Source organism: Ovis canadensis, chromosome 15 (genome assembly GCF_042477335.2).
Source record: "Ovis canadensis isolate MfBH-ARS-UI-01 breed Bighorn chromosome 15, ARS-UI_OviCan_v2, whole genome shotgun sequence".
In the NCBI taxonomy this organism is placed as follows: domain Eukaryota; kingdom Metazoa; phylum Chordata; class Mammalia; order Artiodactyla; family Bovidae; genus Ovis; species Ovis canadensis.
In genome coordinates, this window is record NC_091259.1 from 23,620,600 (window position 1) to 23,640,150 (window position 19,551).

A 19,551-nucleotide genomic window follows, 5' to 3' on the forward strand; every position below is an offset into this window, starting at 1 on the left:
ATAGGTCAGGCTTCAAATACAAATTCTGGACCTTGAGCAAACTCTGAAATCTTTTAAAGTCATGGTTTCCTGATTGACAAAATGTAGGACTAACCTAGCTATTTCATAGGGGTAATGAAAAGGTTAAATATGGTAATACACAGACAGTGTCACCACACTGCCTGGCACATGCTAGGTGCTCAGTATAGGTAAGATATGATTCTTGATAACAAACATCAATAAAGAGATTTTGTGGAGCATCTGGATGTGGAGATGTCCCCATACCTCTGGAAGTCATCCGCAAGCCTGGCCAGGTGCTGCTGCCTTACCAAAGGATCGAGACGAGTTTCTTTAGCCACAGCCTTCATCAGCTGGAAATCAGAGGTCGCCTGGCCAGGCATCCCTATACATTGTGAACGAAAACAAAGTGAAAAATGAACAGTCCTCACTGTAATCCAGCCCATCTTAGGCACAGAGTAATAAAACTCTGAACTTAAACTGAATCAGATTCACCATCTGACAGCAATGCAAGCCACCTTTTCATTCAAAATGTTTTCTAGTAGTCACATTTAAAAAGAGCCAGAAAGAAACAGATGCAATTATTCAAACAGTATATATTATTTAACTCAGTATATCCAAAATATTATCATTTCAACACGTAACCAATATAAAAAGTGAGTTAATCAGATAGTTTCTCTTTTGTTTCACACTACGTCCTAGACGTCTAGTCTGTATTTTTACACTTCCGGCACTGCTCCATCCAATCCCTCAGTCGCCCTAGTCATGCGTCAAGTGCTCAGTGGCCAGTGTGGCTAGAGACCACCAAGAGGACTATGCAGATGTGAAAGGCCAGAGGATCACTAAGAGCGTTCATCCCTCTCTGCAATGAGGGTATCCTTATTAACTTCTCTAATTGCAGGATAAACGCATGCACCTCAAACTCATTTGAGCACCATAAGTGTAAAATGTACAAAGTCCTCCCATCTTAGTCTCACCCTGGTAATCAGATGAACATGATTAAAAGAATCTTAGATAGTCTTTTTTTTTTTTTTTTAAATTCTAGTGTAGAGTGAAGATTACCTTCTGGAGCTCATGCAAAAAGAAAATAAAGAGTATTTTGGCACCTTTCAAAGAATACACCTGAAGAAAGTTAAATCACACGATTTCCTAGCCTGCATGCGTGCTAAGTCGCTTTAGTCATGTTCAACTCTTTGCGACCCCAGGGACCGAAGCCCTCCAGGCTCCTCTGTCCATGGGACTCTCCAAGCATGAATACTGGAGTGGGCTGCTATGCCCTCCTCCAGGGGATTTTCCTGATCCAGGGACTGAACTTGGGTGTCTTACATCTGCACTGGCAACACCTAGCCTAGTGAAACAGGGGGAAGATAGCTTGGTTTTAGGAAAACATCTAGCAACCAATTTAACGTCAAAGTAACAAATGGAATACACGAGATAAAGGAAATAGATAACCTTCACGGTGTTGACCAATTTCCAAAGGGCACTCTACCTTCCCACTTCCTCTGTGATCAAATAGATTACCTAAGAGTCATCCTCCCTGGGTTAAATTAGAGCTCTGGCACTCATCTAACTTAAGGAGGTTTTGTGCATTGCAAAGTGTCACAAGAACTTGAGAGAGAATAAAATACAAACATTACCCGTTAGAAAGCAGAGTTCGGGAATCAGGTGGGCCATCTGAGCCTCAGAGTTGTCATTTTTCTTGTTTTTCAACAGACTAACAAGAACTGGCTGGTTCAGGTCAGATAAGGTAATATCATATTGCTACAGAATACAAGATTAATGAGGGAAAAGTTAATATGGAAACACTATACAATGAGCATCCTTGCTTATAAGCAACAAATGAATAGATAAGAAAATCTTTTCAATAGAAGAGAAAAAAAAGTCCCCACGGTAACCTACTCATTTCTACTCCCTTCCTGTGACTTATCTCTTACATCTCAGAGCCAGCTTCATGATTTTAATTATTATCTCTTATAATTCAATACCATTTTTTTTTCCCAGTCATTTTATTGCTCTCTTCTGAGTTTCATCCAGAGTCATAAGCTGGATGAAATCCACAGTACCATGACCAGCGCAGCACTGCCGCTGGAGCCTGAGGCCAGCTGACCCATGTGCAACTAACTGGCTCTGGCACCTGTGTGCATTGTGAAAATATCCTACACAAGTCGGAGGCAATGGTCATACTGAGTCAACCTCAGACTTTCCCAAAGAGCATCACTGTCCTTACTTTCCAAGATAGTATGATGTTACAGGGAAGTAGCTTTGAACTCTGATAAATGTAAATTTGGTGCACAGATAGTCTATCTACTTGTACCGTGACGCTGGGGAAGGGGCTTACCTTTCCTCCTCCATGAAATGAGGAGAACAAGAGGCCAGACATGTCCCATGTAAACCACTAGCTCGGTGTCTGGTTTATAATAAGTCCTCGGCCATCATTAGTTCCTTCCCCACCCCCTTTCCCTTCATAAACTTGAATTTCAACATTCTCACCTTGCCATGAGTTCATTTACCTTCCAAAGGCAAAGTTTCCATTAACACCAGTATAGCTTACTCAACACTGATGACAGAACAATTGGAATTATAATTTACAAAATGCCTGGGGACCACGTGATGCTGACATCAATAATTACAATGCAGGAAGTCAGCAGTGAGGGCTTCTCTCTTCAATAAAGACTTTAAGTCATTAAAATAAAAAACAATTCAGGAAACAGCAATTTAAAGTGGTGATTAACATTCAGCCAACAATGCTATGGCTGAAAAGCTTGAAGAAGCATCGGTAGAAAGAGTTTTTATACATGACTTCATTAATTCACATCTTGTGCTTGCTATATTCCAGGGACTGAAGGGAATACAAATAAAAAAGAGGCACAGTCCCTGCCTTTACACATAACTACATTATCTACAAAGCAAGGTAGATCAGAAGCACAAATAATACATCAACGCTAAGCACTTATATTTCTCGTCATTTAGTCTTTTTTTTAATGGATCAGTACTGTGTTTTTTAAAATTAAACTATAATTGATTTACAAGGTCATGTTGTTGTACAGCAAAGTGATGGAGTTTTAGATAGATATTCTTTCCAGATTTTTTCCCTTATAGGTTATTTAGTATAGCTTTTTTTAAATACTAAATATAAAAATATTTAGTAGACTTCCATGTGCTATATAGTAGGTCCTTGTTGGATACCTACTACATATATATTAACAGTAGTAGTGTATATGTTAATCCCAAACTCTTGTTTTATCCCCCACTTCTCCTTTCATAACCATAAGTTTGTTTTCTATGTTTGTGAGTCTATTTCTCTTTGGTAAATAATACCCTTTCCTCACTTACTCTTAACAGAGTGTGACTGTTGCATGCTCTGTCATGTCTGACTCTGCAACTCTATGGACTTTAGCCTGCCAGGCTCCTCTGTCCATGGGATTATCCAAGCAAGAATACCGGAGTGGGTTGCCATGTGCTCTCCAGAGGATCTTCCTGACCCAGGGATCGAACCTGTGACTCCTACATTGGCCGGCAGATTTTTTTTTTTTTTACCACTTAGCCACCTGGGAAGCTCTTAATAACGGGACTGTGAGTCAAATACTATTACCATCTTCTTCACTGATGAGGAAACATCATTAGAAATTAAATAACTTCCCAAGGTCATGTAACGGAAAATTAGCTAAACCAGGATTTATCACTTAAGACTTGGGAGCCTCTGCTTGTTACACCGCTCAAGGCTGGGTCCCTCACAAGGAATAGGGAGCAAGGTAGTGAAAACAATTTATGGCTGGTAAATCAAGGAACGCTTCATGAAGGAGGCAGAATCCAAGACAGCACCTTGAAGAAAATGCATAAGTATTATAAGTTCTGGGAACAGCTCAAGCAAAACTGGGACATATTCCAAGAAGAGGGTATTCTACTATTTACCTGGAGTATGGTTAAGAATTCTACCCACTATGCTGTGTAATCAGGTGAATTTTACTGTCTCTCATGCCCTAATTTTCTTAGCATTTGGCAATAATTTTTGTGATAAGATAAAATAGAGAAGTATAAAGGTCAATATCAAGATGTCTTCCAGTAAAATTACAGGCTATAAAATCAATACACAGACATCACTTGCATTCCTATACACTGACAATGAAAAACCAGAAAGAGACATTAAGGAAATAACCCCATTCACCACTGCAACAGCAACAACAACAAAAATACCCATGAATAAACCAACCTAAGGAGACAAAAAACCTGCAGAAAACTATAAGACACTGATGAAAGAAACCAAAGACAACACAAAGATGGAGAGATATGCCATGATCTTGGACTGGAAGAATCAATATTGTGCAAATGGCCATACAACCCAAAGCAATCTACAGGTTCAGTGCAATCCCTATGAAACTACCAATGGCATTTTTCACAGAACTAGAACAAAAAACTTCACAGTTTGTATGGAAACACAAAAGACCCCAATAGCCAAAGCAATCTTGAGAAAGAAAAATGGAACTGGAGGAATCAACCTTTCCAACTTAAGACGATACACAAAGCTACAGTCATCAAGACAGTATGGTACTGGCACAGAAACAGAAATACAGACCAATGAAACAAGGTAGAAAGCCGGGAGATAAACCTATGCACCTATGGGCACCTTATCTTTGACAAAGGAGGCAAGAATACATCATGGAGAAAAGACAGCCTCTTCAATAAGTGGTGCTGGGAAAGCTGGAAAGCTAAATGTAAAAGAATGAAACTAACTTCCTAACACCATATACAAAAATAAACTCAAAATAGATTAAAGACTTAACTGTAAAGCCAGAAAGCTTTTGGAGGAAAATATAGGCAATACACTCTTTGACATACATGACAGTGAGATCCTCTTTGACCCACCTACTAGAGTAATGGAAATAAAAACAAACAAATAGGACCTAACTAAACTTAAAAACCTTTGAACAGCAAAGAAAACAATAAACAAGATTAAAAGACAACCCTCAGAATGGGAGAAATAATTGCAAATGATACAACTGACAAAGGCGTAATCTCTAAAATATATAAGCAGCTCATACAGCTCTATATCAAGGAAACAAACGGCCCAATCAAAAATGAGCAGAAGACCTAAACAGACATTTCTCCAAAGAATACATACAGATGGAAAATAAACACATAAAATGATGCTCAAAATCACCAATTATTAAAGAAATGCAAATCAAAACTACAATGAGGTTATCACCTCACACCAGTCAGAATGGTCATTAAAAAATCTACAAACAAATACTGGCAAAAACCAACACCAAAAAAAATTAAAACACAAAAAATAATAGAAAAAATTAAAACATTATGGCTGAAGTGAAAAAAAGGATGTCTTCCACTTTGAGAGTAGACTATATGGTAATTTATCATTCCTTTCCTGAGACAAAGAGGAAAGCATTCTAGAAACTGGTGCCATTTTCTTTTACTTTCTCCCTAATTACAATAGATATGCAGGGAATCACAACTCATTACAAAGAAAGTGAGAAGGATTTTTATCATGATTCCCTTTTCAGAATGTCACAGGTTCTCAAACACATCAAAGAAAAATGAATTTAACCATGCAGGAAAAATCCCAAATGTTTAACAAACTCTGTATTTAATAAACACTAATGGAGAACACTTTTCTGCACAAAAAGCTTTGCCAAATGCCCAAAGTGATATGTGTTCTGTAAGGACAACTGAATGAGGTGGACAGGGGGAAGACAAAGAAGGATACAAAATGATTTCCTGAGACGCAGAATTCCCAAGGAGAGACAGGCGTGGGAAAGACAATGAATTCAGTCTGAGTTTTGTTCGTTTGAGATGCCTGCAGGATACTCATGCAAATGCAGCCAGAAAATGGAGAGGAGGATATAATTTAGGAAGGACGGCAAGACAAAAATACTATATTGGAAGCTATCTCAGAATATGGAGAAAAGATCCTCTGCAAAGGGGCCGTGGCGAGGTACAGAATTTCATGTTTGGGGGAAGTTAAGGGGTAAAATGTTGAAGGAGGCTGAGAAGAAACCACCTGAAACCCGGCAGGGAACCACCAGGGATGTGCCGTGGGCCCAAGGAAGAGGAGTTCAGCCCACAGGAGCTGTCACTAGCGTCCAGAGCCACCAAAAGCTCCTTCGAATAAGGTCAGTAGCTGACTTTGACCTTGGAGAGCTAGTTCCATAGCAGCAGAACCGGATACCAGATTGCTGAGGCTTCCTGAAGGAAGAATGGAAGAGGTGCTTGGAGCTAGTTTAGAGAAACTTCTAAAGAAATAAGCTAAGGAGGAAAAGGAAATCATTTTTCTTGAAAGTGTAGAAAGGTCAACACATTTGCTTTCTCTTTCTGTTTGTAAAACAGTGGTGAGATTTTGGAGACAGAAATATGACTGACTATGCAATAAAGAGAAGGCGCCTCTGAAAGGGACTGAAGTTGGACAGTGGGGATGGGGAAATTCTCATCACTGTGAACCCAGCTCCCAGAGTCAGCACGAGATTTCATCAGTAAGTGTTTGAGCATCTACTAGATGCTAGCCCTAGGTGTCCAGAAATCAAGAGCTCAAAGTTGAAGAGGGAGAGTCGGACCATTCATACCTGCCTGTGATAACTGCAAGAAATTAAGTACAGAGAGGGGACCTGGGGGAGAAAGTCCTAGGGCTCCCTTGACTGCTAGGGGCATTTCCCTCGCAGTCCAGTAGTTAAGACTTCACCTGCCAAAGCAGGGAGTGTAGGTTGGATCCCTGGTCAGGGAGGTAAGATCCCACACGCTTCAGAGCCAAGAGCTCAGAACAGACGCGATAGTGTAACAAATTCAATAAAGACTTTAAAAATGGTCCACATAAAAAAAATCTTATTAAAAAAAAGAGTTGACTGCTGAGCTGAGTCTTGAAGGGTGTTCAGTAATTGGCCAACTGTGAATGGTGTCAAGGACGAGGAAGCGGGGTGTGAGAAAATGCACAGGGGAGTGATGGACTTGAGGAACTATGAACCATAAGCACAGTAGAACCTTCCAAGAAAACAGGATGGTATGCGATGCGGCTCAAGAGGCGGGCAGGAGTCAGACCATAGCCCTTCCCCGAGCGAGGCAGGAGGGAGATGAGGCTGAAAGAAGAAACAAGCACTACCTGCTTGTAGTAATCCACGTAGGTGATCTCAGCGCCGTCCCGCTTCCGGAAGGTGTGTGTGGGTTTCACCGACCAGTCGATGTCATCAATGCGATAGGTTTTATTATTGTATCTGGCAAATACAAGAAATCTTTTAAGTTCCTCTCTGAAATCCTACACGGTAAGTGGCTAATTCACTACACTTTAATTCAAAGTGTTATCTTCCAGAATTTCAGATATTATGAAAGATAATAACTCAAGAATAGTCACTTAAAAAAAAGATAGCTTTTATCTAAGAGCGTTGATGAACTCTTCTGTTTATGAGAGGACCCCCATATCGCAACAAAACCAAAGGAATAATCGCTGGCCCACCATCTCTTTTCTCACTGAGAGACACTGTCTCTGCTGAGAGACACTGTCTGTGTGTGTGTGTGCACGCGTGTGTGTGTGTGTGCGTGCACTCAGTCTCTTTGTGACCCCATGAACTGCAGCCCGCCAGGCTCCTCTGTCCATGGGATTTTCCAGGCAAGAATACTGGAGTGGGTTGCCATTTTCTTCTACAGGGGATCTTCTCAACCCAGGGACTGAACTGGCATCTCCTGTATCTTTTACATTGGCAGGCAGGTTTTTTACCAGCTGAGCCAACTGAGGCACGCCCAGGAGACACTGTAGCTTCAGGTAAATCATGCTTAAATGTTCAAAAGCTGAAGTATGGCTCCAAACCTTCCTGTCAGCTTCTGTTTTCAACTCAGAATTTTTGAACTCCCAGCTAGTTTTTCTCATAAAAAAAATCCTAAGGAGGCTGATGAACCATGCTATTCTGGCAGCCTGACTCATCTTCCATCTAAGGCTGGCCCTGGGCAAAACTGCAAAACAGGTCAGCTAAGATCTTTCTAAGCTCTTTCTCCCCTTCATCAGGTACCATGTGGCCTGGAACATCTTCTCATGCCAACCCAGCCGTGGGACAGAAACCTCCTTGTCACTTTTCTCCTAGGCTCTCAGTACCTTGCAAGCTGACTTGGAAATAGTGTGGTAAGCTAATTCACAGAGCTCATGACAAGAGGATAAAGGGAACTCAACCGGTGCCACCTCTCTGCTCTACAACCCAGGAAAACAACTTCAAGTGGAAATTGCAACCTAGACTAGGAGAAGGCGAGAGGGTCTTCCGTAAAAAGTGTCCATGGGCTGGCAGCAGCGTAGAGTGGACTTTTGTTCCTCAGGAAGTCACCTAACTGTCCATGTTTCATTTGCTTCAATAGGCACTGCGGGCAAATTATACACAGACACAGCGAGAGGCTTGAAAGTCCTCAGCCAAAAGGACCTCATAACTTTACAGTGAAAATGAGACGCAGACCTGATGCTCTGTCTTGTTGCTACCGAACCAAATTTGGGTCAGCTTGCCCAGCACAGTAAAGCCAGTCTCCTGACAGCAGGTTGTGGTGAAGGAAAGTGCATCAGACTCTGCTATGTGGGTACTTCAGAGAGGAGCTAAAGCAGAGGATATGGGGCAGGGGTCTGCCCGGGAAGGCCCCACAGGGTCCTGCTCAGTTACACGGTGATGTAATAAAATGAAATAAAAGGGCCCTAAAGAGGTGATGATAAGCACTGAGTTTCCGGAGCAGCATAGAGCAGAGAAATGAATTCCAGCTGAGTGGACCTTTGAGTGGACTCTGTGGGAGCAGAAATCTAAAAGGCAGAAATAGAGGCAGGGGACCCAGGCAGAGGGGCTGGAGCAGCAAAGTGCAGACCACTGGGGGTGAGGGGAGGGTATTGGAGGAGGTAAGGAAGGACCAGGAGAGACGGCGGGCGCCCAGCACACCCCTCCAGGGAGCCTCAGCTCTAGGCAACTGACAGCAGGGAGCAGACTCATCAGATCTGGGCTCCAGCCAGTGCCCGCAGCTCTTCCTCGTCCTACGTGGCATACATAATGCATTCTTGAGAGGAAAGTCTATTTAAAGGCAGGCTTTTACCTTGTCAGGACAATGAGCCCAATCAGCTGTTTCTCACACGTTTGGGTAAAGCAGGACACGCTACTTTTGCGGCAGAGATCTGTCATGAACTCCAGAACTGTCTCGTTCCGGAGTATTTTGTAACTCACATCAGCACTCAACAGGAGTTTGCTTTCAAAATGTGATACAGAAATGGTGAACCCAGGCCAAAGGGACAATCTTCAAAAAAATAAAATGTTTTTAATAAATAAAAATTTTTAAATAAATATTTTAAATGTTATATCAGGATAACAATAAATGTTTTAAAATGGTGACTTTATATTCTAATTCTCTCAATTTTATGAAACAATTTTTCTTTAAATCTGATTTCTTTCAGCGGCTGACTTAACACTTCAGCTATTTCCAGCTGGAGTGTCTTTAAACATATGAAGTGAAATGAAGTGAAAGTCACTCAGTCATGTCTGAGTCTTTGCAACCCCATGTGGAATTCTCCAGGCCAGAATACTGGAGTGGGTAGCTTATCCCTTCTCCAAGGGATCTTCCCAACCCAGGGATCAAACCCAGGCCTCCCGCATTGCAGGCAGATTCTTTACCAGCTGAGACACAAGGGAAGCAAATAAGGGTAAAATTTAAACATATATTTAGGATAAAATACATTTCTTTAGAGCTTCGTTTCTTTTAACTGTATAATTCTTTGCTAGGGGCTGTTCTGTGAACTGCAGTGTGAGTGTGTGTGTGTGTGAGTGTGTGTGTGTGTGTGTGTGTGTGTGGTGTGGTGTGGTGTGCTCAGTCATGTCTGACTCTTTGTGACTCCACAGACTCTAGCTCACCAGGTTCTCCAGGCAGTGTGTGTGTGTGTGTGTGTGTTAGGGGCTGTTCTGTGAACTGCAGTGTGTATGTGTGTGTGGGGGGGGGGGTATGGTGTGGTGTGGTGTGCTCAGTCATTTCTGACTCTTTGTGACTCCACAGACTCTAGCTCACCAGGTTCTCCAGGCAGTGTGTGTGAGTGTGTGTGTGTGTGTTAGGGGCTGTTCTGTGAACTGCAGTGTGTATGTGTGTGTGGGGGGGGTATGGTGTGGTGTGGTGTGCTCAGTCATGTCTGACTCTTTGCAACTCCATAGACTCTAGCTCACCAGGTTCTCCAGGCGAGTTGCCATTTCCTCCCCTAGAGGATCTTCCTGACCTAGGATCCCTGGGTTTGGTCCAAACCTGCATCTCTTCCGTCTCCTACTTCACAGGCAGATTCTTTACCAGAGCCACCGGGAAAGCCTGGGCATTGCAGAATGTGTAGCATACCCCTGGCCCTCTACCCACTAGATGCCAGCAGCAACTCCCATGCTGTGACAACCAAAAATATCTCCAGATATTTTCAAATGTCCACTGGGGAGCAAAATCGCCCCTGGCTGAGAGCATAGCTGTTAAGACTGAAGTGTTTATGGAGGGATCTGTCCCAGCATGCAAACATCTAGGTTCAAAAAAGCACACTGATTCAATGGCGAAGACAGTGACGAGACTTCACAGTAAGAAAGAAATAATCTAAGTGACGTCACATATGGACACACAAGAGAAACTGCAGCAGTGGCTACATCTCCTTTCCATATTTATGAACATCATAGTCTGAAGTCTTGAATAAGAAAAAGTTACAGGAGCTGGCAAGAAAGAACAATTATTTTTTTTAATCATTTCAGTTGATATTTTTGTGGACTTCATTGACTGTGATACTAATGCAAGACTACTGGAGTGAATAACCATTCCCTTCTCCAAGGGATATTCCTAACCCAGGGATCAAACCCCGGTGTCCTGCGTTGCAGGCAGATTCTTTACCATCTGAACCACCAGGGAAGCCCCAAATATCAGCTTCAGGACCAGCATATGCACTAGCACTGAGAGAAGCTGGGATCTGGGGCCTTTTGCTGCAATTCTGGCACCTGGACAAACATCTCCTCGAGCAACAAAATGCAGCGAAACTATCATGGACTAAAAGTAATTGGATGCGTGCACAGTTGAGGCAAATTATGGACAATAACATACAAAAATGTACCAAAAAGCCAACTGCCTCTTCTGAAGAGCTGGGAGCAAAATCAGGGTACTGTGCGTGCCCACTACACTCAACACCACCAAAGGGATGGGCAAACCACCTAAGCCAACCCTCTGGCCCGACCTCTGGACATATCCCTACTTTCACCCCACATAAGCAATCAGCTGCTCCCCTCAGTGAGTAAGTGAGCAAGGGAACCTATTACTTGTTCTTGTTCCTCCCTGTTGCAGCAGGGTCCCTGATAAAGCCTTGCCTGAATTTTCTGTCTGGTCTCCGATCAATTTCTATTGATTAAGGAGACAAAGAATCCTGGTTGGTAACAGTACCAACGACAGCTCGTCACAACAATGGACCCAAGAATTTCTAATCCAGGTGGAGATATAAGTGACAGGGTGAATGATTAGGTGCTTTACACAGAACAGTCTGACCCACTGAACCAGCACACAGACACCCTGCCCTTTTCCTCCACCTGGCAGAAGCCAAACACCCTGCATCCATTTTCTATCTTTTATAAACAGACCTTCCTCGGCAATGGGTTTTTATCTTCACAAACCCATCATAAGTTGAAATATCCTCAGTTGAAAATGCATTTAATACACCCAACCTTTTCTTCAGTAACCTACTGAACATCAGAGCATCGCCAACCTTGTGTGCTCAGAACACTTACATTAGCCAACAGTTGGATGAAATGATCTAACACAAGGCCTATTTTACAATCAGGTGTTGAATATTTTGTGTCATTTACTGAATACTGTACTAAAAGTGAAAAACAGAATGGTTGTATGGGTTCAGAAGGGTTGTGAGCGTATCAATCGTTTAGCCTCGGGATTGGGTGGCTGCCTGGGTGCTGTGGCTGTGGCAGCTAACCATCATCACCAGATAGTACCATACTGCGTATCGCTAGCCCCGGAAAAGGCCAAAATCCGCAATTCCAAGTGTGGTTTCTGTTGACGGTGTATCGCTTTCACACCATTGTAAAGCCAAAATGTCATTAAGTGGAAACATCTGTATTTCTCCCTTTGGGTCACTGGTTGCCTCTGTTTTGGGCTCAACCACATGTTTTGGAAAGCTCAAGACCACCTTCGCTGCAGTCTCTACTCCCTAGTTTAGGATGAAGATTCTGCAAGAGTTCCTAATGGTTCTATCATTCACTAGGGCAGCTTAGTTGGCTTGGGTATCTGACATCTTTTCACCCAATAATTTCCTACCTACCACCCTGCCTGTGTTAACTTTCTGTCAGCCGGAAAACAGAGCCCAAGTTATGAGGCATAACATAAGAGAGTTTATTTTGCTCTCATGATTACTGTCACACACAGGAAGCTCAGTTTCTAAATTCTAGGATTTATGATAATGATCTAGCACAATAATATAAGAAAACAGACTGCTACCTTTTGACATTCACCATTCTATTAAAAAAAAACTTGAAAATTAAAAAAAATCCATGACTTTTCTTACCACGGAGTCTCTCAGAGGAGGCATAATGGTATAATATTGCATCATAAATGATACTGCTCACATTATAACAATTTCAGAGTAACAGAAAACATAAATAAACCTACTTGTGCTGGGGAATTTCCACTGGCTCAGAAGGCTTATAGAAGTTCCGTCCAATTTGGTACATGGATAACTTTTTTAAGACCCTGAAAGTATATATATTTTAAATCTGTGTTAAACATCTGTCTATAACAGTATACTTCTAAGTTTGTTACCCACGCTGAAATAAAAACTAGTAGAAAAGCCCGGAACTCTTATTGTTATAATGCTGAAAGGTTAGCTACTGTATATACCTATGAGGGTATATACAAGAACTATCACTCCATATTTGGGAATGACACAATTGAAAATAGTTCTATTCTTCTGGGTTTAACTGCAAAAGGAAGTGGTCCCTTAGCAGATATGACTGCGACGGTAATATTCTGGTTGCCGTGGCTGAGGCGAGAAAAGCCATGTCCACAGGCTCTTCTGGCCCCGTTCTTATTTTGAAATGAGGACGCTGTTTCCTCTTTCTTTCTTTTTGTACAGGTAATTAATTTACAATGTTGTATTGGTTTCAGTGTACAACAAAGTGATTCAGTTATACATGTATATTCCTTTTCGGATACTTTCCCCTTATAGGTTATTACAAGATATTGAATACAGTTCCCTGTGCTATTCAGTAGGTCCTAGTTGCTTATTTTATATACGGTATTGTGTATATGTTAATCCCAAATTCCTAATTTACCTCTAACTCCCCATCCCCTTGGGTAACCATAAGTTTATTTTCTGTCTGTGAGCCTATTTCTGTTTTGTAAATAAGTTCATTGACATCATTTTTTAAATGCTACATACAGGTGATATCATATGATATTTGTCTTTCTCTGGCTTACTTCAATGAGTATGATCATCTCTAGATCCATCCATATTGCTGCAAATGGCATTATTTCATTCTTTTTAAGACTGAATAGTATTCCATTGCATACATGTACATATCTTCTTTATCCATTCATCTGCTGATGGACATTTACATTGCTTCCATGTCTTGGCTATTGTAAATAGTGCTGCTATGAACACTGAGGTGCACGTTATCTTTTTGAATTAAGAGTTCTTACTAGGTATATACCAGAAGTGGGATCGCCAGATCATACAGTAGTCTATTTTTAGTTTTTTAAGGAACCTCCATACTGTTCTCCGCAGTATCTGCACCAATTTACATTCCTGAGGAGTTTGTTTCTAATGAGTCTATTCTAGCTCTTCACTGCTACCAAATGACAAGGCTGCCTCTTCAGCGACTAACTCTGGCTGCTTTTGGAACGAGACACATTACTATCTGAAGCTGCCCTGTGCATTGGGGAAACGGAAGAGTCTGAAAACAGGTTTCAGTTGTGTGCTTTTTGGCTACCCACAGTCACCTGAGCCTCAGCCTCCTTATCTGTAAAATGGGGAGTTTAATCATACCTGCCTCAGGGCAACTGAGTAAAGATCAAGGAAACTCTAGTGCCAGAGAAAGAGCTCTATCACTGCAAAGCACCTTCCAAATGTCAGCTGACTTAAAATAATCAGGGCGGCATATGCAAAAAATGGATTCTGAAGAGCGTTTTTTACAGTGCTGAGCTGAGACCCAGATAAGATCAGAAGACACTTGCCTAGACTTCTGACTAGAATTAGGAATCAGTGTATCTGTGTGATGGAAATTCGTCTATGTGTTCTACTCAGTAAACCCAAACTCCTCTCATCCTGTCCAGAGCAAAGGGCTAAAATCTTAGGTTTTTAACATATCACCCTAGTGATCCACACCAACAGCATGGAAAACAGGGGTTCTCAAGCTTCTGAGCTCCCATCTGGGAAGCTTGCCAAAAATATGGATTTTTCAGGCCCCACTCACAAAATTGTGTTCACTAGGTCCAGTGAGGGGCTAGGGAACCTGCATTTTGTCAAGTTGCACCTAACACCCAAGCTGACGCTGAAGCAAGTGATCCTCAGGTCAGTCTGAAGAACACTGAAAAGCTTAGTGACACCCTTCCTCTGTCCCCAGGGACAAGTGGGGAAAGGAAGGGGTCTGAAAGCATTGAAAGCAGACGGTGATGACCTTTCACACCTAAAACAAATCAGCCAGGAGAAAAGCCACTCCTTCAGTTTACTGACCCAGTTTTTAAGTCTGGGGATGGAGGCTGGGAGCGGGTACAGGAAAAGGGCAAAGGCACCTGCCCTGGTCCCCGAGACATCACAACCCTTGAGGCCCTTGTCTCAACACAGATGATACTGAATAATGACAGAGGTGCCAGTTCAAGGCTGTGATGGGCTGTGGTGAGTATTACTGCAGTAATACACAGAAGTACACAGAAAACTGCCCTGAAGAGGACATTGCTGCTGGCACACCACCTACAAAATTGCAAATACTTTTAATACCCAGGCTCTACGCGGAAAGGCATCATTGGCCTAAATTAAATTCACATTGGAGGCACTTTACTTTTTGAAGATGATATTGAAGACCTGGATGCACACAGGAGAACTTGCCGGCAGCTCTCTCGTCAGAGTGATAGTCATCTTTATAGTCTTGCCTCTTTGGGTTTCACTTGACAACTCCGTGACCTGGAAAAAGAAGTACTTAAAATGGACTCTATAGCTTATCCTCCAATGCACAGAATGTGGCTCTGCTAAAGCCGTCAAAACTTCACAAGCTCTACCAAAAACAAAGCTGCAGCTGTTAGTGATGGGAGTGATAATCTAATCATCGGGTTAGGTTTGGAAGGTTTTTTCCTCTGTATTTTGCTAATCCCAGAAAAGCAACACACCTCTCCGGTCTCAGATTTCTTAATTGAGAATCAAAACCGGACTCAAGGTTCAAAGATTCAATCCAAAGAGAATTCAGGAATAGGGTTCTTGACCTTTTGGGGGGAAGGGGAGGTACAGGAAAACAGATCACCACCTACTTTGAGAGTCTGATGAAAGTTACAGATATTCTCCCAAGAAAATGTCACGTATTTGAATACCACAGCAAGGCATATCATGTACCCATTTATAAGAGTTCATGGATGCCCAAAAGCCTACTAATAAAGTGTCCTGCTCATCTTGGGGATTCCCCCATGACTCAGCAGTAAGGAATCTACCTGCAATGCAGGAGATGCAGGAGACGAGTGATTGATCCCTGGGTCAGGAAGATCCCCTGGAGTAGGAAATGGCAACCCACTCCAGTATTCTTACCTGGAGAACACCATGGACAGAAGAGCCTGGAAGGCTATGGTCCATGTGGTCACAAAGAGTCAGACACGACTGAGGACGCATGCATGTTGCACACTGCCCACTTTGAGTTCATGGATTTCAGAAAGAAGCCTCTCAAAAGTTCATTAAAAAAAAAACCAAAAAACAACAGAGGAGCAGAGGAAAAGAAAGCAAAGGATAGAGAACAGACCATAGGGAAAGTAAGTGTGGAAAGAGAGAAGAAAACCGTGACAGTTTAGACAGGAAATCTGATTTCATTTTTAAAAGGTCTAGAGAAAGCCCTAGAGCTCTAATAATCCGGAACCACATGCTAACAGTATAGTGAATGCATGGTCTTTATACCAGGTGCCTAACTAAATGTAAAGCTCCTTAGACCAAGCAAGGCTCAGTAGAGATTTTTTTCGGAATAAAAGAATGAATAGATCAGCCAGTAGAATCAATGGTCGAGGATTTTTCAGAAGGGTGAGGAATTAGAAGAGGCCAGTTCATTAGCAGGCATTTATGTATTTTCTATAGTGAAAGTGTAGTTTTAATGGCTTTCAGGCTGAACCAAGAATGTAGGGTTAGGGATGGAAACAAAGAGAAATGCACCCTTTCACAAGTGATGAGATACTTCACTGAAGTGTTTCTTGCCTCAGGTAAAACTGTACAAAAGTCTGGGACTTCCCTGGTGGTCCAGTGATTAAGAATCTGCCGATCTTCAATGACAGTAATACCCTTGAAATATGTCATTTAAGTATGAGACTATACTAGCAGGCTATCAACATCTGTCATGGGACAAAATATTGAGGGACCAATAAGGACTTAGGATGAATGAAAATGTTTCTAAATTTATAGACCCAGATTTTACATGTTCTTAAATCTAATCATATGGTATAATTTAAAATTCCATATTCAGATGAAATAAACACTCAGGTAGCTCCTAAAAATAGAATTTCATGAACCGATAAAGGCTCCAAGAGTGTTCAGAAAAGCACTTCTTGAGGAAATTCACAAAGGTTAACAGGGAATCTAGAAATTTACATTTATGCTCTAGCTGTCATCCTGTTCAAGATGCTGAACTAAAATGATTACACTTTCCAACGGACAGAAGCATCAAGTTTTAATTCAATACTCTGCTTTAGTTTTTCATACAGAAACTGGTTCTTTTTCTTTGTAATAATTTTACTATTGCCTTAGAACAAAGCATATGATAAAAACCTCAATATTTGTATTTTGATTTTAGGACTAAAAATGGGAAGGTGTAAAAAAATAGATATGAATCATGCAATTGCCATATCCAAAGGTCATAACCATTCAAAAATATCCTTAAGATTGATATACGCATGTGTCCTCAGTTGCTTCAGCCATGTCCAACCCATTGCGACCCTATGGACTATAGCCTGTCAGGCTCCTCTGTCCATGGGGTTCTCTAGGCAAGAATACTGGAGTGGGTTGCCATGCCCTCCTCCAGAGGATCTTCCCAACCCACGGATGGAACCTACATCTGCATTGTAGGCAGATTCTTTTCTGCTGAGCTACCAGGGCAGCCCTAAGATCGACATCAGTTCAGTTCAGCTAGTTCAGTTCAGCCACTCAGTCTTGTCTCACTCTTTGCGACCCCACGGACTGCAGCACACCAGGCCTCCCTGTCCCTCACCAACTCCCGGAGCTTGCTCAAACTCATGTCCATTGAGCCAGTGATGCCATCCAACCATCTCATCCTCTGCCGTCCCTTTCTCCTCCTGCCTTCAATCTTTCCCAGCATCAGGGTCTTTTCCAAAGAGTCAGTTCTTTGCATCAGGTGGCCAAAGTGTTGCAGTTTAAGCTTCAGCATCAGTCTTTCCAATGAATATTCAGGACTGATTTCCTTTAGGATTGAGTGGTTGGATCTCCTTGCTGTCCAAGGGACTCTCAAGAGTCTTCTCCAACACCACAGTTCAAAAGCATCAATTCTTCGGCGCTCAGCTTTCTTTATAGTGCAAATCTCACATCCATACATGACTACTGGAAAAACCATAGCTTTGACTAGATGGACCTTTGTTGGCAAAGTAATGTCTCTGCTTTTTAATATGCTGTCTAAGTTGGTGATAGCTTTTCTTTCAAGGAGCAAGATTGATATAAGTAACTGCTATTTCATATGATGGAACAAGTCATGAAAAATGACAGTTTTAGAATCAGGATTGATGTAAAGTCAGTCCTTTGGACAGATGGACAGAATGCACAGGAGAGGAAAAAAAAGTAAATTTAAAGGTCTGAGGCCACAGGGTAAACGCTGTTTCTTAAACTCTTGCCTATTTTGGGAAAAGTTTAAAAAAGATTCCTCTCTCAAGGACACTTTGCCTTGAAAAAAAATTGTCAAAAAAGCAGTATTTGTATTACAGCTCTTCTTTCTGAAATGCCTGACCAGCAGCTTCTTAATTAGGAAATCAATTGCTGATGAGGTCTTAATTAAGAAGTCTTTTGCTCTCGGGCATGGGAATAGGAAAGAAAAGGAGCGAGTGACCCACTTATTCCAGCTGTCATGAAAATCAGCTAACCTCTAAGATCTATATGGAGGAGTATAAATATATGCATATGTGTGTGTTTAAAAATTAACCATACTATACCTTTTCTTCTAGCTTTTGTGAGAGAAAAAGGATGACACCATCAAATGCTTTTGCTTTGTTGGAGAGTTCCCTGTGACTATAAAGCAGAGCAATTCTCAGCCTTCTAGATTCTATATCCGGACTATATGTCACATGATACTGGTATAGCTGCCAGTCCTGGGGCACGTCTAAATTAAAGAGATTTGTGACCAGTTTCACAGGTATTCCACTGGAACCTGAAGAAAACAAATAGAAAATATTTTCTAATGAAAAAAAATGCATCATGTTCATATTAATCGTGGCATTCAAAAATTTATGTGCATATGCATAATTGCTACTGGAAAGCAAGGACTTTTGTTCAGTGATACGAAGTAAGCTTGAGTAACCAGCAGCCTGATAACCTTACATGCATGCATGCTAAGTCACTTCAGTCGTGTCTGACTCTTTGGGATCCTATGGACTGTAGCCCACCAGGCTCCTCTGTCCATGGGATTCTCCAGGCAAGAATACTGGAATGGGTTGCCATGCCCTCCTCCAGGGGATCTTCCCAACCCAAGGATGGAACCAATGTCTCATGTTCCCTGCATCAGTAGGCAGATTCTTTACCACTAGAGCCACCTGGAAAGCAGAGTCCTACAAACAAAAGGATCACACTGGCAAAGCAGGCCTCATAAGAACCAAAGAGCAGGAAGTGACCTTGTTTGGGGAGAAGAGAAACATCTGAATTCAACTACCCTAGAACTCTTTCCAAATACTGCCTTCCCGCTGATTCTGTGCAATTCAAATCATTCAAGTGAAAATTTTGTAACTGAGCAAGACCCCATGGGGCCTTCCTGGGACAGACCCTTCTTCCATTATCGTCTGCTTTCGCTCCTCTCTAAGTACCTAGATAATAGTATCTAGTGCACATTTCCTGAACTGTTTTACAGATGCTAAAAGTGATCATGTAGCTTCTAGACTTACTGGCACCTAAGGATTAATAGGGCTTCCCAGGTGGCTCAGTGGTAAAGAATCCGCCTGCCAACGCAGGGGACATGAGTTTAATCCCTGGGTCACAAAGATCCCCTGCTCCAGAATTCTTGCCCGGAAAAGCCCATGGACAGAGGAGCCTGGCTGGCTATAGACCATGGGGTTGCAAAGAGTCGGACACTGAGCGACTGAGCATACACACACACCAGGAAGTTTGGGCTTTCTGAGCATTAGCTGTCCTAGACTCCTTGT

At 42.0% G+C, this 19,551-nt stretch overlaps 1 protein-coding gene across 1 annotated transcript in view; it reads right to left on the minus strand.

The window, feature by feature from the left end:
• Positions 1-19,551, minus strand: part of PIWIL4 (piwi like RNA-mediated gene silencing 4) — a 55,081-nt gene that overhangs the window by 28,136 nt on the left and 7,394 nt on the right. The window contains exons 4-10 of the mRNA XM_069554937.1: positions 18,352-18,566; positions 15,012-15,133; positions 12,625-12,705; positions 9,049-9,246; positions 7,100-7,211; positions 1,635-1,758; positions 265-382 (exon numbers count right to left, since the gene is read on the minus strand). Of these exons, the coding sequence (XP_069411038.1) occupies positions 265-382; positions 1,635-1,758; positions 7,100-7,211; positions 9,049-9,246; positions 12,625-12,705; positions 15,012-15,133; positions 18,352-18,566 (970 nt within the window). The remainder of the gene's footprint in view (positions 1-264; positions 383-1,634; positions 1,759-7,099; positions 7,212-9,048; positions 9,247-12,624; positions 12,706-15,011; positions 15,134-18,351; positions 18,567-19,551) is intronic.